At 36.7% G+C, this 22,707-nt stretch overlaps 1 protein-coding gene across 2 annotated transcripts in view; it reads left to right on the top strand.

Annotated features, from left to right (window-relative positions):
• The window catches only part of Rnf217 (ring finger protein 217), a 119,410-nt gene extending 97,581 nt beyond the window's left edge, over nucleotides 1-21,829 (top strand). The window contains exons 4-7 of one of the 2 annotated variants that reach the window (XR_015048382.1): nucleotides 8,813-9,014; nucleotides 10,963-11,034; nucleotides 12,123-14,446; nucleotides 16,924-21,829. Coding sequence is in view for 1 of the 2 variants with exons in the window: in XM_021174324.2 (XP_021029983.1) it covers nucleotides 8,813-9,014; nucleotides 10,963-11,034; nucleotides 12,123-12,196 (348 nt within the window). In the remaining variant the exon portion in view is untranslated. Of the gene's footprint in view, nucleotides 1-8,812; nucleotides 9,015-10,962; nucleotides 11,035-12,122 lie in introns of both variants that reach the window. The other variant, XM_021174324.2, reaches the window with a different exon arrangement.
• The last annotated feature ends 878 nt before the right edge of the window (nucleotides 21,830-22,707 follow it).

Here is a 22,707-nt window from a genome sequence, read left to right as displayed (position 1 = left end):
CCTCCTCTTTTCTTCTTTCTTCCTCTTCTTTTTTCTTAAGAGACAGTATTCTCATCATGTGGCTCCTGGGTGGCCCAGATCTTGGTTGTGAACCAGGCTAACCTGAGACTCACCGACCTCTACCTGCCTCTGTCCCCCACTTTCTGAATGCTAAATGAACATGTGGAGCAGCAGACCTCCCATTTGTACTTTTGAATGCAGAAGTTTATTTAGTAAATTATGACACAGCATTCTTATAAAAATGAACTTTCTGTTTAAGTTTTGACACCAAAGAAAACATAAGCTTATTTTGTCAGATTCCCCTTCAGCTTAATGACAACACAACAAAACGTAGTTCACGATGAACTGACTTTAATACATGTAAAGAAATTAAATTTTATCGTGTGTGGGAGGGTACTGTTCAATGCCATGCCTAAAAGTTCATCTTGACAGTATATATGAGATTCTAAAGTGAGTTAAGATTTGATAAATTAAATAAAATTCCCACAGTCATCCCACAGCAGCTGGCAAGGTAGAGGCTGGGATTATGAGCATGTGCAGACATACCCAACTACAACTAGTTCCATGAGAAAAAAAAAACTTGTTAAATATATATTATATTCATTTTTTAAATTGTTTTTTCTTTTTGTTTTTTTCTTTCCTGCCCTACATTTTTAAATTGTTAATTGATTTAATTATAAAATAGAAGCAATTGACACTATGGTAATGTAACAACATACAATTATATGTAAGTATATACTATGATATTAAAAGATAAAAATGCAGGCAGATATATACATGTATAAATACTTAAACTTTAAAGTTAATATTATCAATATATGTCCTTTAATTTAACAATATTAAATGAAAGAAAAAAGATATATAAATATGTCTAAACATGCTTACATGTGTATACACATGTATATACATGTATATAAAAGCTTATGTGTCTTCTGGTTTCCGTATGCACCCAGAGTTGATCCTATGCCACAGCATTCCCTATCCAAATACTGTTGGGAGAGAGCTGGTCTCCCAGGAGTGCTGACTCATCTGTGAGCACAGGTGATACCACCACTTCTGCTCAGATTCCTGGCCCAAGAGGGACCCATCCTGAGCCATCAGGACACAGGAACCAAGGAGCAGCCTGGGACAGGAACCTTCTGGTTTCTGTCTGTAACCTGGAGCTGACCCTGTGCCACATCTGTCCATATCCAAATTCCTCCTGGAGAGTACTGGTCTTCCAGGAGTTCTGACATACAGGCTTGCAGGAGGGAAAAGTCACAGTCAGAGAAAGCAAGACCAGCTAACACCAGAGATAACCAGATGGTGAGAGACAAGGGCAACAGAAACCAAGGCTATTTGGCACTATCAGAAGCGAATTCTCCCACCAAAGCAAGTCCTGGATATACCATCACACCGGAAAAGCAGGATTCAGATCGAAAATCACTTCTCATGATGATGATAGAAGACTTTAAGAAGGACATAAATAACTCCCTTTTAAAAAAAAAGTACTAGAGAACACAGGTAAACAAGTAGAAGTCCTTAAAGAGGAAAAACAAGAATCCCTTAGAGAATTGCAGGAAAACACAACACATAATCAAAACACCAAATGCACTAAAAAAAAAAAAGAGAAAAGAAAGAATTTTAAAAGCAGTAAGGGAAAAAGGTCAAGTAACATATAAAAGCAGACCTATCAGAATTACACCAGACTTCTCACCAGAGGCAATGAAAGCTAGAAGATTCTGGGCAGATGTTATACAGACCCTAAGAGAACAATGATGCCAGCCCATCCTACTATACCCAGCAAAACTCTCAATTACCAAAGAAGAAGAAAACAAGATATCCCATAACAAAACCAATTTTATACAATATCTTTCCACAAATCCAGCCCTACAAAGGATAATAGATGGAAAACACCAACAAGGAGGGAAATTACACCTCAGAAAAGCAAGAAAGTAATCTTTCAACAAACCCAAAAGAAGATAGCCACACAGACATAAAAACCACAGGAAGCAATAATCACTTTTCCTTAATATCTCTTAACATCAGTGGACTCAATTCCACAATAAAAAGAGAACAGACTGGGTAGTTATACAGGACTCAACATTTTGCTACACACAGGAAACACACCTCAGTGTCAAAGACACTACTTCAGAGGAAAGCCTGGAAAACAATTTTCCAAGCAAATGGTCCAGAGAAACAAGCTGGAGTAGCCATTCTAATATTGAATAAAATCGGCTTTCAACCCAAAGTTATCAAAAAGGATAAGGAAGGGCACTTCATACCCATCAAAGGAAAAATCTACCAAGATGAACTCTCAATTCTTAACATCTGTGCTCCAAATGCAAGGACACCCACATTCATAAAAGAAGCTCTACTAAAGCTAAAAGCACACATTACACCTCATACAATAATAGTGGGAGACTTCACCACCCCACTCTCAGCAATGGACAGATCATGGACACAGAAACTAAACAAAGACACATCAAAACTAACAGAAGTTATGGACCAAATGGATTTTACAGATATCTATAGAACATTTTATCCTAAAACAAAAGAATATACCTTCTTCTCAGCACCTCATGGTACCTTCTCCAAAACTGGCCATATAATTGGTCACAAAACAGGCCTCAACAGATACAAGAAGATTGAAATAATCCCATGCATCCTCTCAGATCACCACAGACTAAGGCTGGTGTTCAGTAGCAACGAAAACAGCAGAAAGCCCACAAAAACATGAAAACTGAACAATGCCCTACTCAATGATAACTTGGTCAAGGAAGAAATAAAGAAATTAAAGACTTTTTAGAATTTAATGAAAACGAAGGCACAACATACCCAAACTTATGGGACACAATGATAGCAATGTTAAAAGGAAAACTCAGCTCTCAGTATCTCCAAAAAGAAACTGCAGAGAGCATACACAACACCGATCTCTCCTGCCCTCTGGTCTCATACTCAGAAATGTATGCACTGCCCCTCAGCCCCATGCATACACACATACATACACACTGATGCAGATACAATACTAACAAAAATAATACATGAATTAATAGGTAAAAATATGAATATAATCTGGACTGACGTAGGACTTTATTCGTTAGGGTTTAAGCAGAGGGATGCAGATAATTAGGGTACAGAATAAGCAACACTTCAGTGATGTATTCAGAAGTCCAGTGCTGAGAACACTGTGCCTCCCTGAAACTCCACTCGGGGAGTACACTGCTCTTGTCTTTCATAAATGTCACTTCCTCAGATAAACCTCCTCTTGCCCTTAATACCAGATCACGCCCTCCCATTAACTGTTCTCCCATATACTCTCCTTTTCCTCATAGAATTTTTTTATGGCTTAGGAGACATGTTTTTGTACAATTGATTAATATCTGTCTATACTTTATACAGTCCTTAAGAGTAGGAGCCATGAAAGATTTTTATCAGCAAGGAAGTAATTTGTTTGTTGGGCATAGGATACAGGTAAAGGAGGAGGAAGATAGTGAGAGGCCAATCAGTAGCAAAGCTGTACAATGGAATTAGTTATTGGACAGTGTTTATACCTGCTTCAGAGACTTCCCTTCATCATAAACTGAGACAGAAGCATGCATATCACCTTCTGTAGCTTACTGAAAACAAATGCACCGGAAACAAGGGATCATTGGTGCTGGCTTTAAAAAGCTAACATCACAATGGGAGATAACAATCATGAAATCAACATCCTTTTTTGGGGGGGACGGGGGACTATGTCTGACAGTTAAAGCAACTGCGTTTCGCTCATTTGGTTTTTAACTTCTAGTAATTTCCTGTCGATAATAAGCTCTTACCTACTCCCCTTGACATTGTCTGTTGAGGCCCTGATGGTAACTAAACACTCATTATATTTATTTCATCTTTTATTCTATATTGCTTTTTAAGACAGGCTCTTACTATGTAACCCAGGCCATCGTCATGCCTCCCGCTTTCAAGCACTTGATTCCAGGAGTCTGTCACTACTTAGTGTACGTTTTTCTTTGACTGCTTGTTGGATAGTATCTAAGGAGATCTTGTTAGCTATAGTTGTCAATTTGAGTACAGGTTTTGTTTTTGTTTTTGTTTTTGTTTTTTGTTTTTGTTTTGTGGGCATCTCAGTTGGGGAATTGTTTTGACCAGACTGGCATATAGGCATATCTTTGGGACCTTTTCCTGCTTATTGATTGGTGTGGGGAAATACAGCTCGCAGTGGGTAGTGCTACCCCTTGGCAGGTGATCCCAAATTTTTAAGAAAAAAATGGCTGAAAGATAATATGGCCTGTCAAGCCACAGGTTCTTGACCCCCAATAATGGGGCCAGGTATGGGTTTCATCTTGTGAAGAAAGAATTCTACCAGAATTTAGATTCAACCAAACGGTCCATGTTTACTTTCATAACATCCATGATACCATTGTAACAGCGGTCATGTCTTCTAGGTCCATCATTGCTGTAGGTCACAAAATTCCCAGCTGGTACTGCTAATAATTACCTTTCTCTTGTAGCATCCATAGCACCTTCTAGCACTTTGAAAGTTGGCCAGTAGGAATAAAGCTATGTGGTCCCAGCTTGATTTCTCCATGTCCTAGAATTCAAGCATTTATCAGTAGGGTATTACCATCAAGTTCTGGAGGTAACAGAGTGGATTGGCAATAGCTTCTAATATTTGGGAGACTCTGGGACCTTATTGGCCAAGAGTTCCTTCTAAATGGAGACAGTAGTAAAACAGTTCCTAGAGACGTACAGCTATCCACAGAGATTAGTGGTGTCGCTGAGCCTTCTTCAAAGGAGCTTCTTCGTGCAGTAGATAGTCTCTTGATTAACCCTGAGACCCACAACTGTCACGGTGCAGGGAATAAGAGAATGGGACATCTACATCACACTCCCTCCTCTCAAGGCTCAGGAATTATTGCAGAAGAGGGATGTAGGGGTAAAAAAAAAAATGTGTAAGAGCTAGAGGTAGTGGGTGATTGCAGCAAACTAGTGTATTCTGGATAGAACAGGGCACTTACATGTAGGAACATGTGACAGTATGCACAATTCCTGGACAAACTCAAGCCAGACAATGCCATCATGGAGAGAGGAAGTGGGCATGAAGCACCACTACCTACCTGAGGACTGATTGACAGACTCTACTGGAAGAGGGAGAGTTATTCTTGGTTTTGCTTTAAGGGTGTGGCCCTGGTATGTCAACCATTCTCCAAGCCTCCTTGAGTCTTATTTGTATACAGCACAAATTGGACTCAGTGAATTTTTTTTTAAATGAGGACATTAAGTTGAGCCATTAGGGAAGAGGAGAATGGTTATGGAATGAGTTGGGGAAAGAGTATGACCAAAACACATGATATGAAATTCTCAGAGAAACAAAAGCCCATTAGTAACATTCTTCTATGGGCTCTGCTTCAGTGCTGCCTCCAAAGCTCCTCCCTGAGTTCTTGCCCTGACTTACTTCAGAAATTCATTCCCTGAGAGTGTAAGCCAAATAGACCCTTTTCTCACCAAGTTGTTTTTGATGTGACATGATGTTTGTCACATCAACAGAAATCAGAAAATACATCAGCCTCTGGGCAGTCCCTTCTATGTCTGTAGGCTACCTTTCTGTCAGCTGTAACTTTATATTGGAAACTACAACAATATTAGATTCTGTTCTTAGTTCTATTGTATTTAATAGTTGAGATTTTATTTAAGGGATGATTTTTTTAAATTGTTAAAATTAATTAAGGGTTTACAAAATCAATATCATATCATGAAACAAGTATTACATTTTCTTTGCCTGTGCGATCACTTCAGGAAAAAGGTGTCCCAATAATGACATATATTTGTTACAGTTACAACTCAGAGCTCGAACTACTTCTATTCTTCCTGAAGTTTTCTTCTTTCTTTATTGAGAGAAATAAAACCCACTTGATTTATCTTTTTCTTAAATAGCTAGCTTCCAAGGCGTTACACCATCTGGTATGTATATTCCTTTGTTATGCTTTGAAGATATGGAGACTGCTTTCCTATTCTAAACTGGACATATTACTTCGAGGTTTCTTTCCCAACTTGGGATTTCTTAGTACACTTTTTAAAAAAATGTCCACCACTGTCCATTTGAATCTTACATTCCTATAGCTCAGTGTTTTCTCAAGTTACAGGCAAAGGAAAGGGACAGAGAAGCCAGCATTTGGAGGCAGGTTTCTCTTTACCCTCACATATTATTTACTTTATAATTAGATAAGAATCTGAAGCTTATATTATTTGTATTCGATAGATGAAAACTAGCTGAGGGTTTGTACTGAGGGGGGTGAACTGTGATGTCATGAGATTTTTCTTCAGTTTTCTCATACAGTTACTCTTCCTTCTAATTCATTCTCCCAGATCCCAAACACCATTTGAGGTAAATATATATACAAATCTATACCTTTTTATTTATTTCATGTGTATGAGTATTTGACTTCAAATATCTATATACCATGTGAATACCTGGTGCTTATGGAGGCCAGAAGAGGGCATCAGGTCCTTTGGGACTGGATTTACTGATGGTTTTTAGCTGTCAGGTCGGTACTAGAAACTGACCCAGGTTCCTCAGGAAGAGCAGTCAGGGCTTTTTTTTTTTTTTTTTTTTTTTTTTTTTTCAAATGGCACATTGAAATGTTCACTTTTAAACTACCTCTGACTTTTTTGTGTGTCATAAAGTGGAGTATAAAAACATATTACCAATACTGATAAAATTAGAAATCTAGATATAACTCAGAACTCATGCTCTGGACACTCTCCCAAAGCTCTGGGTTTTTTTTTTGTTTTTTTTTTTTTTTTTTAATTAGATATTTTCTTTATTTACATTTCAAATGTTATCCCCTTTCCTGGTTTCCCCTCCAAAGGCCCCCTATCCCATCCCCACTCCCCCTGCTCCTCCACCCACCCACCCACTTCCACTTCCCGGTCCTGGCATTTCCCTATACTCAGGCATCCAGCCTTCTTAGGACCAAGGGCCGTGCCTCCCATTGATAACTGACAAGGCCATCCTCAGCTACTTATGCAACTAAAACCATGGGTCCCTCCATGTGTACTCTTTGGTTAGTGGTTTAGACCCTGGGAGCTCTGGGGGGTGCTGGTTGGTTCATATTTTTTGTTCTTCCTATGGGGTTGCAAACCCCTTCAGCTCCTTGGGGCCTTTCTCTAGCTTCTCCATTGGGGACCCTATGCTCAGTCCAATGGTTGGTTGAGAGCATCCACCTCTGTATTTGTCAGGCACTGGCAGAGCCTCTCAGGAGAGAGCTATATCAGGCTCCTGTCAGCGAAGATGCTCCAACATGTAATAAGGACACATACTCCACTATGTTCATAGCAACCTTATTTATAATAGCCAGAAGCTGGAAAGAACCCAGATGCCCCTCAACAGAGGAATGGATCCAGAAAAATGTGGTACACTTGCACAATGGAGTACTACTCAGCTATTAAAAAGAATAAATTTATGAAATTCTTAGGCAAATGGATGGAACTAGAAAATATTCTGAGTGAAAAACAATCACAAAAGAACATACATGGAATGCACTCACTGATAAGTGGATATTAGCCCAGAAGCTCGGACTACCCAAGATACAGTCCACAGACCACAGGAAGCTCAAGAAGACGGAAGATCAAAGTGTGGATACTTCAGTCCTTCTTAAAAGGGGGATCAAAATACCCATGGAAGGGGATACAGGGACAAAGTGTGGAGCAGAGACTGAAGGAAAGGCCATCCAGAGACTGCAGCCAGGACTCTTAACCACTGAGCCATCTCTCCAGCCTCAAGATTCTTTTAAAATAAGAGTTTAGTGTTGCATCTAGAGCAAAATATCAGTTGGTAACAATCACACAGAAATAACAATGTAGTTTTTTTTCCTGATTAATAAAGTAAACATTTCTTAATGAAAGATAAAATTTTGTACACTGACCTGTGCTGATAAAATTTTTAAATGGTTGAATGTTTATTCTTTTATTTTTATTCAATCTTTTGACTAAATGAGATCTACACCAAAATTAAAAACTAAGTTCTATTTTTACTTTTTAGGTATTCTATATTTTATTGAGTTATATGTAAATAACTTCAGGAATATTGATTCTGTTTTATTGTTATGTATTGTAATATTACATTTAATTTTATATTAATTATGAGATGTTAAATGAAATAATTAGTTCTTTATATTATGGACACAAAAATGTTTTGCTTTTCATTTCTGTCTACTACAATGGGACCTTAATATCAAACTCCTATAGTAGCTAGTACCCGGGAGGCCTTGTATCAGATTTTATTTACAGTTTACATGTGTCCTTCAAGAGGGACCTTCAGATAATTGATAGGCTGCATCCACTGCTATGGGATAGCATATACAAAGAGAAACTGTATACAAAGAGAAAGGGGAAGGTGACCAGTAGCAAGGATCATCAGCTTTGAGTTAATAGGGACCCTGAAAGGTAACTGCTCATATGCCCTTGACCACATACCACTAACCCTGTGTACCTGAGGAGAAAAGAGTAGAGTCACAAGTGAAATTGTAGATTCTGGTAACAACTTACCTGCTAAGTATCAAACAACAAACTCTGGCAGGTTTGACTCTTTGTTCTAATTATAAAATTCCTAACTACGTTAAAATATTCCCCAGTGTGCATTTCTTAAAGCCACGTTACAGGATCATAATGATAAAACCAATATTGGGAACCTTATAAATATGATTATAAACAAATTGAAAACTTCACTTCAGGGATGCTCATAAGACTTTTAATTTGGTAAAACCGATCTATTTTACTTGACATATTTTACTTTTTAAACACATTAATTGCATATCCTTCTATTTGTCCCTTTATCCAGATCCATATCCAGAGAACAGAAGGGTGTGACCATATGACTTGTTCACAGTGTAACACTAATTTTTGCTATCGATGTGGAGAGAGATACCGCCAGCTCCGGTTTTTCGGAGACCACACATCAAACCTCAGTATATTTGGATGCAAATATCGCTACCTCCCAGAGAGACCTCATTTAAGAAGATTAGTTCGAGGGTCAGTCTGTGGTAAGTAGCACACATGATTGCTCTCAGGTGCCTCCTTAGGATCTGAGGAAGGGCAATAGCGTGAGAATATCAGCCATGAGAATCTCCAGGGCTTGCTATGGACCAGGGGTTCTAGTAGGTCCTTTACCAAAGAGTGAGAAGAGAATCACTCCTTTTATGAACAAAATTGAAAAGTTAAGGTTGTTAACATGACATTGTTTCATGATCAGCGCTTCTGAAACCCTGGGAAAGGCAATTGTTGACAAGAAGAATGTATGGACTTAACAGGTATCTAAACACAAGGATGTGCTGTTGATTGTCTATAGAATATGAAATGGGACAATGATGAGAAAGCACACACATCCCAAAGAAATAAACAAATAAAACAGTAAATCTTAAGACACAATCAATGGTAGATTGTCATAGCAGAAATTAAACAAAATTTTAAATTAAAAATGTTTAAATAAGATATAATTTATGGTTGTGAAAAAATTATATTTGATTATTGAAAATGATGTTCTAAAAGAATTGTTACTGATCTTGGAATAGGAGAAAGTGTGCTTATTCCAGTCAAAATCATCTTTAGAAGTCCATGTCCTACACTGTCAAGTTTATTCCTCCTAAAGGACAGACATTTGCTCCTTGAACTCCGTAATGGTTGGGAAGAAAATGTCAGTGCTATTATTACTTGACAGTTATGTTCTGATGCACTGAAGAAAATGTCTTGGTGGATACTTTAAGAGGATGTATTACTAAAGAGATTAAGCTGTACGTTTAAAATGTGTAACCCTTTGTACTGTATTCTAGATTCTTCCACACAGCTCGATGGATACACACGCCCTTGTTCAATAAGATTTCATGTCACTTAACTGAGTTTTGTTATTGTGTAAAGCAAAAGAAAAAAACATATGTCTGGGCATTATGTTAAATGGACAACAATTCGTATCTAAATACTAGGTATTAAGTAATGTTAAAATTGATATTTAAAACTGTATTTTTTATATCTAGTCATCCAATTCCAAACTGTTTTCTATGAATTAAAAAAGTTAATTTTTTCCTGCCAAACTCCCAACAAATGGCTGAATTATCTTTCCTTCATTGGTCAATGATCATAACTTGTAGATGGTATTGCTATGTAATTCTTAAGTAGCTGTGTGACTACTGCAGACGTTCTGTTCCCTTCACACTCTTTGTGACATTTCGTTTGTACGGTTATGTCAAAAGTCACAGCACACTAACAAAACATAAGTAACTATCCTGTTTTTGTCTATGTTGGAGCCTTTTAGAGACATAGGGAGTCCTCTAGTGGCTTCTGGGCTGCAGTTACATGTAACAATGATGATTATTATCACAGATCAAATATTCATTCAGCAGAGAAACCGCTGGTGCTGCCAAGCGTGCTGTGCCTGCCAGCACTGAGCTGTCTTACAATGCTTCCTGTTAACATTTGTTTCAGTGATCCACTTGGGTAACTTCCAGCACTTCACTTACGCAGTGGGAAGTTCCTCTAGCAATTGTCTTCAGGCATCCCATTTGCAGTTCAGTCTGTTAGACATTCATATGATGTCCCTCTTTATCTAGCAAGTAAATAAAACATTGTTCATAGACATGGGGCTGGTCAGACACCCTCTCTGATCCCTACTGGCTGTCTAACTTTCTGAGCTCAATAGATTATCCTCTGAGTCACTCCATTCTTAATCGTTCAGCATTTTAAATGTTGAAAGTAGGAGAAATCTAAAGGAAAAGCACAGAGACTGAAGTGCATCAGTGAGAAGGATTATAGTCTATTTGGGTATAAATAGTAAGGGACCTGTGGCTACACGACATCTGCCCATGGCTTTGTGGCACTGTATACCATGTATCAGTTCTATATTTGCCCTTAATTGTTCTTGTGCTTCTTTAAGAATTACTGTAACTGCTCTGTAACTCAGCAGTGAGAGCCTTTAATTCTTATACTTTTGTTTTCCAGCTGGAAAGCTCTTCATTGCGCCTCTCATCCTGGTTTTGGGATTGGCACTAGGGGCCATAGCAGTTGTAATCGGTAAGACACATGACATATTTGAGATTAGAATTCTCCCATGGCAGTAGAGACCATGTGAGTGTACAAGTGGTGGTGTGAGTCAGTCAGTTTGTGTGGTTTCTGCTCTGCCTTGCTTCAAACAGCCATGCAGTTCAGGGCATATAAGTCAGAGGAACATGTTTCCTACAGGATGTGTTTATGAGACTTTAGTATATAAGCATATCTATTAAAGGAGTGGTTCTCAAACAGCATGATACAGCTATTCTGTAGAGCTGTTGCAGACACACATTACTAGATCCTACTGTCAGCTTCTAGCACAGTGTGCTGGCTGGATCCATGAGTTTACATTTCTAAAATGGTCCAGATGCTACTAATGCTATTAGTCCATTGGCTGCTCTTTGAGAAGCAGTCCTTTAGAAATGTCAACTTAAACGTTCTGGATAGAAGCTACATTGATCATTATTCCCTATAGAAAATGGGGTGCTTTTGCTGAATTAAATGATTTTCCATGTGTAAACTTCTCTTTATAGATAGTGAATGTGTGGGGAAGAGAGAATTACAAAATATCTTACATTGAAGTCATTAGAGTCAGTTGGGACTTTATAGTACAGATGTTATTATCTGTGCTGTCAAGTAGAGGAATTTATGTCTCATTAAGGCCTCAAAATTGTTAGAACCACATGTATGTTCTTATATAAAATGTATGCCAACCAATAATGAAATAAATATTATAGTGTACAAATTATAGGATTGTGACAATAAAGACATGGACATAAGGCTAGATGGTTTCCTAGAAAACATTGGCTTTGTTGTGCTGGTGGTTTTTTAATTAGACTTGTATGACTGAAGGTGATAAAGGGGTCAAAGGACTACAGGGAAATAGAAAGAATGAAGTCGTATAGAAAACACATCCCATACTAATTTTATGTTTGTGAACTATTAATAATTATTGTTGTAAATTAGTTTGTAAATAAGTAAAATTGGGAAAATTTAAATATATATGTATGTACATATATATGTGTACACAGATATACATACACAAACACACACACACACACATACCTCAGCACTTTCCTCCCTAATTGCCTTCGTTTCTTTTCAATCTCTAGGTTTATTTGTATTTCCTATATATTGCCTTTGTAAAAAACAGAGAAAGCGATCACGGACAGGTATGCACTGGTAATCCACAGAGGATTTCACATGCTGTCAGCCGGTACCGGGAGGAGCCGTGCAGGATGGTGCACTTGTCTGTGAGTTGGATCCTTAAAACTACCTAGAGGAACTTCTGCCATCTTGTCTCCTGTGGTTCTCTGCAGACCACAGTGCCTCTAGCTACGGTGCACTCCCAACATGGCATCCTGTCTTTTCCTTAAGCAGATTGCTGCTTTTTAAAAAAAAAAAAAATGGTCACTTTCGTTCACTATATACATTTATATAGTAACTCTCACCTTTGTGGTTCTTGGAAGAACATGTTTTGAGAACAGGATATTCTCAGATGTCTTTTGAGGATACCTCACCTGGAGTGTTATTTGGATTGTCTGAACCTTGTGCTTCCCCCGGGCTGTCTCTGAGACATGGTATGCATAGCTGAATCCTGCCTGTCTCAACAAACAAGGCCACTTTTCAGAAGATAAATCAAAGTTCACCAAATGTACCTAATTACCATCTGTAACCCAAATGGTATCGTTGTTTTGGTTTTTGGATACTGTAATTGCTTTTAAAAAAAATGTCAGCACCCAGAGGGAATTAATGAAACTAAATTAATGAAAAGAACCATGAGTTACTGGTCCGTATATAAGGATGTGAATGTGTGTATATAAACACGTATTAAACCAGGCTCCATAACCATGTGCTTGCCTATTTCCATGTCTATTTTCATAGAACCTTTCAGCCTTGATGGTTATTTTTGTGGGCCTAACTTGGTAATGTACTGAATTAAAGCCAATGTCAACAACAGATTGTTTCCATGGTAACTGTCTGTTTCTTGCTCTTCCTATGGTCACATGCACACACAGCATTGTATGTGATGTCACTCTGACACATACCAAACATTGTAAACTGACAAATCCATACGGATGGTTTCAGAAAGTCCCAAGTTTCCAACAGTTGCTCTTTTCAGATTCCTTGGATTTTGACACACATTTTTTAGCCTGTCCTGGGATTATTTAATAAAGAAAAAAATATTTTGCTTTGAAGAAAAGTGCTTAAACTGTTAATTTAATTCTCATTCTGCTCATTATTTAATTACCACCTTATAATCCTAGATAATTCTGCTTTAGGTCAAGTTTTTAAAAATTATTGAATGTTTCCTCTCCTGTCATTTTTTTTATTTGTCCTCAAGTTTTTTACAAAAATAAATACTAGTTTTGGAGGGTTTTTACCCATGTTTACTTTGTGGGTACATGATTTGTTGATATCTCCTTATAGAGAGACAACGTGAAAACAGCTTTTTATATACATAGTTTCTTCAAAACATAAACTGCTTTTCGAGAAGGAAGCAAATGAAAATATTTTCAGGAAGTTCTTTTGAGTAAGGAAATGTAATTTAACAGCACAGCTCTATTTCTCTGCTTTCATCATTCAGTTTATTAAAACAAAGAAGGGATGCAGAGATGCCTAAACTTTCCATTTATCCCTTAGTTCTCAAAATTATCTGGTTACCATAAATGTAACCATGTTTGGCTTGACGTAGACACTCACATTTATATGGCTATTTCATGGTTTCAGAAACCAGAGAGTAAGAACTTTATACCCTTGTGTTTCACTGGAAAAGTCCATGTCGGTGAAGGACAGTCCAAGTTTAAGCTAGCATGGTGGCATTCCTTCTGAGCAATTGTGACGAGCTGCTGTGGACTGAGTGCAGCACTGCTGACTCCAGAATTGCATATTCTAGGCTATGGTATGAGGTAAAGAACAACGGTGTCTGGTTTCACAAATTCATCTGACCGTGCCTTCAGCCACTCTTCTGGCAAGTGTTTACTGTCTGCTTTAGTTGTGCTAGTCTTAGACCAAAACAACGAGGACTTCTAGACTAAGTCTCTGCTGTAAGATTGCTTAATTTTTCAGAAATTCATCTTTCCTGGACTTGGTCATCAGCTTGGCCAGATGTGAGTAGGATGGATGTGTCTTTTGTGTCTATGTATACATATATCTGTATGTCATATCTAACCTTACCTTGTTTGTACAACACCTCCTGAGTGAATAGGGACTTTGGGGTCTGAGATAGTCTGTGTTCTTGGGTTATTGTGCCTGTTGTCTTTGGCCTACTCAGGGATTTTTATTCTAGTCTTTAAATAACTTATCTTTTACAGGTATTTTAAATGATTTGAAAATTTTTCCAATATATGAGTTACAAGGTGATATTTGTTACGAGGAAAGGCTGTTTCATCAGAGGCTGGGAGATTGCACAAAGTGCTGAACAGGCATCTCATTTGTAAGTGCATAGATTTGTAAAATAATTATATGCATTTTTGTCTTTTAAAGTATATACAACCACATACACATGTATGTGTGTTCTTTCCATGGCAGTAACTTAAAAGTAATCATTTATGAATATTTTACTAAGTCATAAAAATCTTGAGAAGAGTCAGAAAATGAAAAAAAAGTGTTTCTATGTCAGTGCCAACTTGAAGGTAGAACAGTAGTAACCTTTAGAGTATATTCTGAAAACTGAAGTATACATGTTAAATGTTCTTTATCTATGGCTTGTCATTATATGTTACCATTGTAAATGTATATGTGTTCCTAAAGAAAATCAAACCATATAGAACTATAAAATACAAAGTTCTCTGCTTATCTACCCATTGTTTTCTTGGGGGTGACTATCAATGGTCTGAGAACTATCCTCCTAGATGCTTCCTTTCTTCTAATGTACAAATAAGTGTGTATTCTTTTTTTTTTTTTTTTTTTTTTTTTTTTGGTTTTTTCGAGACAGGGTTTCTCTTTGTAGCCCTGGCTGTCCTGGAACTCACTTTGTAGACCAGGCTGGCCTCGAACTCAGAAATCCGCCTGCCTCTGCCTCCCGAGTGCTGGGATTAAAGGCGTGCACCACCACGCCCGGCAAGTGTGTATTCTTATGTGTGTATGTATGTACCCTCGTGTGTTAGTTTTCTGCAAATAGAATGACATCCTTGGCTCTGTCTCTTTTTCATATTTTGAAATATTGGAAATATCACTTTCCATTAGTGTTTGCCCATTTGAAAATTACTTACTAATTCAACATAAAGCTATGTTTTAACTGACTGACTGAGTTAGTTAGTTAGTCAGTTCGTTAGTTAAAGGGCAGACAAGGTAGTTTTTAGTTGTCACAAACTAAACATCTTCTGCCTTCATGTATTTCGCTACCTACTATAACTATTTCCATGGGACTTTGAACTTTATTTTTACACAGTATATGTAATAAAGATTTTTAAGATGTAGTCAGAAAAATGAGACCGGAGAAATAATATATTCAAGACCCTATTTGTGAGTAGAGAGTGCCTAATTTTAAAGCAAGCATCTTTTGAGAGGCTTTCTCCTTAAAAGATTGCTAAGATACCTTACCAAAATTTAAAGCAGAAAGTTAATCTGTTCCCAGTGAAGCTAAAGGATAATGAGCTGTCTTTTTGACAGTGTGAAAAAGATGAATTGGTTTTTAGATTGCTTCCTTTTAACTTTAGTGCTCCAGCCAAACGGATAGATGTCTAGAACACTCCTCATATTTATGTGCCTCATTTATGAAAGGTTGGAGAGAAGGGAAAGGCATCAGACCTGTAACACAGCAACATCCTCTTCCCACCTTTATGGTGCAGCACTTAGCCACTTAGCATATCCTACAAGAACAGATAGGAGAACAATTAAAGATGAACCAAACGTGTTGCAACATGGTATCTATATCTCTCTGTTGTGGGATCAATATTCAGTGGCACTTCTTGGGAAATGCCCAACTCTGTAGTATCATCCCAAATCCCAGGACCCTGCTTGAGTCTTTATCTTTTCATCTCACTGCCCAGATATATGCTCAGTGTTCCTGTAATACCCTACCCTTCTGCAGTCACCGTCTGTCCTATGTTAAGTACAAACATGTTTCTGTCCACACTTGAGTCACCATCAGAGAAGAGGACAAGCATGTTGAGGGGAACAGCTCACCCTGGCCTGTGTGGCCTCAGTGTTTCTACTGGATTCTCTCAGATTCACTGCGTCTACCAACATAGCTCCTCCCTGCAACAGATAAAACTGTTTTACTATCAGAGATTTATGATGCCATTGTCCTGCTTATTAAAAAAAGCTAGTGGCCTAAATAATATTAGAGAGTATATAAGTACAAAACCAAGAAAATCTAACTTTGGATATTAGTTTTATAAACAAGTTACAAACAAGAGTAACATGAGTCCTTCCATGTCAGTGGTTAAAGTCTGTCTCCACTATTGTTTTATGCTAATGTCTGTTATAATTGCCAGCCTTAACATGGATGCACTTTTCCCCAGCATTTGTGCCGTTTAAGTAATTAACTGATAAAACAGAAGGGACACATGTATGCTTTTCAGCAGCGAGAATGGATTCGTGCCAGCAAATATGTGTAAATTCTTCAGACATGAGGAATCAGAAGCTAAGCACTTTATGTAAATCATTTTTAAATATTATTTGAGTATAAAGCACTCAAATATAGACCTCCTAAAATTTTAGTAGTCCTGAAACATTTTTGCAACAATTTTGCTGTTTAGAACTCACAGCAAATAATGCTGCTATGTGATAATTTCACTTGAATCTTTGTTTAAAATATTAATTTCTAGTGAAAGTTTTAATTGTATTTACCTGTATTTCATAGTCCATGAATTCTATACAATAATTTTTCTTACTAGAAACAAAATAAATAAAATAGCTGGAGCACATTTTTTTCAAATTATAATTTAATTGTACACTTTTCTACAGTTATAGACACTAACTTCCAAGATGACATACTACCATGTGCCTCTACAATGATCCTATCAATAAAACTAAGATACGTACACAGAAATAGTATTATCAAAATGAAACAAGCACTCCAAGCTTGAAAGGGTATTTAAGACGGTGATTTTACTTTTTGAAAGCAAATCAATGGATGGGACTCCACTGTGTCTCTTCCTTTGAGTGGACAACTAAGACTGATTTCAAAGCCATGTGCTGTATGCATCGTCACTCTGTGAATCTGCAGCTTTAGTTGATGTTATCCAGACCCAACAAAGTCCCAGTAGTGTGAGACTATTGTTATTATCTATCTGCTGATTAAAGCATACCTTTGTATATACCTTACGCATCCTTGTTCGTGTTGTCAGTTGTACAAGCATGTAATCATGCATATTAGAAATTATATTTTTTTCTTTTGACTGAAAAAGGGACTGTTTTGAGAATAATGACTTGAAATGCAGAAAACATCTTTGAAAGATACATGAAATATTACCAATGCCTTTTGAGGGCTATTTCTTTATGTCTCTTAAAAATACTTCATTGATTTATTGGGCTATGTAGACGCATTAGCATTGACAATAATGTTTGCTTTTCAGTTCTGAGCTGAATGCTACCACTGTTTCTCCTTGTGTGTGTACAGCAGTACTCCTGTACCTCAGCCCCACATGCCTATTGTTTTCCAGACAACCGTTCTTTTCACTTCCTCAGTCACCTCCCTGCCTTGGCCAGCGAGGAATGAATTGTCTTCACCACTAGCTCTTTTCACTGAAATGCCATGAAATTATGCTGGAAGGACTTTGTGACTTGACTCTGGTGGTAAAAGCGTCATCTATCGTTTTTGTTTACTAACTGAAATGGATCCAGAGTGTCTGCATCAGTTTTCCTGATTCTTGATAGGAATTCAGGAACTCTCTCTAGCCCTGCCAAGTTAAGTCAAACAAATGAGATGCCAGTTGGACCAGGGAGTTAACATACGAACTATAGAGCCAAACTTAAGAAATTCACAATCACTGGAAACTTAGTCCAGCAGCGTCTGCATATCTGATGGACAAAAACCACATATACATCCACACAGCCTGACACGTAGTCTTTTATTCTTCATCCAAAATGTTATAGTTATGATCACTGGTCTTTAAGTAAAAACAACCTCTAGCTTGAACTTAGGTTGGACCTAAACAGAGTAGCAATTGTACATAATACACAGTGAATGATTTGTGCTCTTTGGTTATTATTAGACAGTTTCATAATCTAAAGTAGATCACCCTTCCTATAACCAGGAATGGCCCTATTCTAGAGAAACCATTTATCATTTGAAAATAGTCGAAGATTTTGATTAATTGGATTTATATATCAGCCACATTCAAAATATATTTAGTATAGTTTTACTATTTAACAAAAATGTTCAGAGAGCCATACTCGGCATTAAATGGTCCTAAGAATCACAGAAACACTCATTTCAGGTTTTCTCCTTGAGGCTGGCAGGCTGTGCTGAACTTACCATTTCAGTGTCAAGGGTTCGCCTTGTGAGCAGCTAGGAAAATTGTCTTAATATTCTAGTTAAATTCTTAAAAAAATACCAGTTTTTCATTAGCATTACTCCCTCAATATCTAAATATATTGTTTCAAACAATTAATATCTGAATAACTAATGCACACATCTAATCTTTAGCCTATAGAAAATTAGCATGTTTTATGTTTCTTTACAAAGAAATTCTAGATACAGTATCATTACTTTTTAGCAGCTGAATGTAGGTCCTTTCCTAATGCCCATTTTTGAAGTTGCATGTGATAACTCCTCAATAGCTAATATTTATTGTGAGCCATTTTCATCACAATTAAATTTCTCTAGGTAGTGTTTTGAAAACTTATGAAAACCTTACTTTATATGACATTCAGAATAGTAATTGGCTATATATACATGCTTAGATCAGTACCATCTGTCAAAACAGAAATGAACTGGTGCAAATTTTTTTGAAAATTAACAGGCATCCAGGTAGGATGCTTGGCAGGTGGCCCAGCCAGAAGCCTTAGGTCTGGGGTTGGCTGGATTTGCTTCTGACTCCTCCTCAGTCCACAGTGGAATCTTTAAACAGGCCGGTCCACTTTAGTTTTATATAGATTTTTTTTTTGCTTGTTTCCTTCTCCCCTGCCCTTTAAAAATTGGTTCTGTGTTGAAAGGCAGAAGACATATTGCATGTGTACACTGCTGCAGGTGTCTGCAGTAACCATTATCCTTGTATCCTCCAGCGCTGGCTTCACATGACACAATAAATTTAGGGACTTTAATTTAAATCCTGTTCCGTAGGACTGCTGACACCTCTGCTACCTTCTAATAAAGCCTCTTTTAGCCCCTTGTGGGAGGAAAAAGAAAAACATTGGCACACTCTTTGCTTATTAAAATAATTATTAATATACTAGTAAGGAGTACATCTTTAACTGTTAGAAAAATCTAATAAAACAGCAGCAGGCACATGGCTTTGATCCTACCATTTGTAAGTTCCAGGACAGCCTGATCTACCTAGTGAATTCCAGCACAGCCAGAGCTACACAGTGAGACTCTGTCTCAAAAGCAAATCATCAAATGCCAACAAAACAAAACCCAGCAGCATGCAGGTGTCAGTACATTAGCCCATCATTTTTATTAAGACTCTGTACAGGAGTGCTGGTTGATTGGTTTCTCTTTTAGGCAAAATTGTTGAGACATTTTCATGAAAAATACCATTTATATCTCTTGCAAACTTTTAAGGACAATCATATTATCTATGCCTTCTTTTTTCTAAGTGTTGAAAATGCTAAAAAGAAATATTGTGTCTTTAATCTGTTGCTACTACACTGCATATTCAGAAATTGACATTCTAGTGAAAGATTACATTTCCTATTTAAATATGAGACCATATCTCATTTTAATTATATTCTCAATAATAATAACAAGGGATAATGGTTTCTTCATCTTAATGTGGGTAGTTTGCATTACTTATTTATACCAGGTGTTGTCACTTCTTTTTATTGCACAGTTTAAATTTTTCTATAATTGTTATAGCTCCTTTCCAATTAAAATGTCATAATGCTTTTCGTGTTGAAAGTATTTCTTTGATTTTTAAATTTTTTTAAACTGTTTCTGCATTTCAGTAGTTGTCTTGCTAATTTTGATCTTCATAAAATTACATGGAAGAAGCCATTTTGAATGTATTTTTAGTAAGTAGGCAGGTAGAAGTAACAAAATAGACATCATTGATATTCTTAATTAATCCCTGAAAAGAAATTGGAAAATGGAAAAAAATATTTTTTCAAAATTAAAAGGTGGAAAAACAAAGGTATCAGAAGACCCGATTTCTTATATTGTTGAAGAGGTCACCTTCCGATCAGTGCTTTATACAGCTGGTACCATGAATTGTACATAGTGTCTGCTCTAGGCACTGCATGAATTGTACATAGTGTCTGCTCTAGGCACTGCAGTGTTAGTGCACTGATCATTGAAAAGAAAGAATTCTTGAAGAAAGCATGGAAGATCAACATTGTTTCCACTCTCCAGTAATGCTAAAGCTACTGTGCAGTCCTGAACCTTCCATATGGTGCTTGTGTGATGATGTAATATTTGTGAATGTTATTAGTGCCTTATTTCTTTCATGTGACTTTATTTCTTATCAGAAGAGCCATACATTTCCTGTTAGTGTTCTTGGATCCCTCTGCGTAAAGCATGCTAATCAGGTGTCTTTATAGGTGTACCTAGTCTGCATTTGTTACTGTGTTGTCTCTAGAATAATAAATTAGCTGTATTTTTCTTAAGTTTGTTATTTATTTTTAAGCTAAAGCAAGAAAATGAATATTAAATAATGGAAATCAAAGTTATTGGAATTAATTTTTATTTTTAAAACACACACAAAGGCTGAATAAACTGGAAACAATCGATGAGCTTGTCTGCGGCTCCTATTATGGTAAAGCCACAAAACTTTACAAATGTCATTAAAAGTAAATATAACTGTGGCACTTTAGAAATGTATCTATTTACAACTTGACTTTGACAATATTCTATCATTGAGTTTCTTATAGAAGCAAAAAAATGTAGTTGTCACAATTTACACATTATCCATTCACAGTAGACTGTAGCAACTTGAAGCCATTATGTCTATTATTTACTCTTTTAGCTCTGTGCCTTTTATCTTGTGTTATCCAAAATACTGACTTTGTTGTGACTGATAGATACATATACATATATATGTATATTATCATATATATGAAAAGTCTAAACATACATGATAATGATGATTAAATTAAACCAAGGGTGAAGAAAAGACAAAGACATGGGTTATATATGGAAATGTATAAATATTTCACAAAAGGGAAAAAAAATCTTCCTGCCAACCAATACACCCTGCTGGAAATGACCAGGTTTTTTGGTTTTGGTTTTGTTTTTTTTTTTATTTTAAAGTAATGAAATTTAAAAATCCATTACCTCAAGAGATTTTAGTGGATATGTCATGTCCACTAAAGGATACATAGCATGTTCCTTCTGAGTAAGTACTATCTCACTTGTAAAACGCAACGCAAGTATCGGGTCACACAAACTGTGGGGATAAGTCTTTGAAAAGATGGAGTCTACTTGCAGACTCTTAGTAATGTCCCTATATCCTTTTATTGTAACTTTTAAAAAAGAGATCATTATTTTGGATTTATTTTTTTTAATTGGGAGGGTAATATTAATTATGATATAAGATATCATGGGAGAATATAAAGAGCCACTCTACTTGAATGAAACTAGTGGAAGTTAAATGGTTCCAATTGTCACTGTGTGTACAGTGTAGATTACTGTGGAGTATTGTTTACCACATGATGTGTGCAAATGTCATGCAGAGTCATCTAGTAATACCTAATAAAAGTTTTTGAAAGAGAAGACTCATGTCTTTTTTCCCAATAGATTTTGATTCTAAGTAAATTAAAAGGCAAAATCAATCAATACTCATCAATTACAAATTAATTTGGAATTACTTGAGTAGTGATTATTCTTTTACTGAGAGAGCTGGATAAACAAAGGAAAATAGAAACCATTACCTCAAATATATATGTTTTATATTCTAACAATTTATATCCTAACAATTTTTTCCTAGTCCTATTGCCTAGAAAGGGGGCAATAGTTGGCCAAACAAGATACACATGATTTTGATGAAGAATAAAAATGGATAAATATCCATTTATCCATTTTTACAATATGACACATTCATAAAATGAAGTACTACAGGACAATGAAAATAAAAAAAAAATCAAATAATGACTGAGAAATCTATTCAAAAGGAGCTGAATCTCACAGGTACTGTGTAGTATAAAGTAAGCCAGACACCTTGAAAAGTATAATGTAGAATAACAGTGATCAACACCGACAAAACTAATTAATCACTGGTCAGAACATGGTTGCTGCTTTCAGGGTGGGGATTGTTGACTAGGGAGGAGAATGAAGAAGCTTTCCAGAATAGTACAATCTGTTACTCCAGGATGTATTCACATGCGAACTGTGTTGTGCATTGAAATCTGGACACTTTAAATGTATCTTGGAATATATATTATAACAGCACTTGAAAGAATAGAAGGAAAAACATAATTTGGCGCATTCCCGAAGAATAAAGTCATCCATAGTCCCAGATATGGATAAAGGTGACTTGTATATGGCATCTGCTGAGATGTAAACACTAGCCGCCTTTTCAGCTAGCATGTGCTATTTGTACTTCACTACTGTCAGCAGAATAAGGGGACTCTTCTTGAACACAAATTCTGACA

Source organism: Mus caroli, unplaced genomic scaffold (assembly GCF_978045245.1).
Source record: "Mus caroli unplaced genomic scaffold, Mus_caroli_1 scaffold_9, whole genome shotgun sequence".
Taxonomy (NCBI): Eukaryota; Metazoa; Chordata; class Mammalia; order Rodentia; family Muridae; genus Mus; species Mus caroli.
Note: the sequence above shows the minus strand (reverse complement) of the source record. Positions and strands in the feature narration are given on the sequence as shown.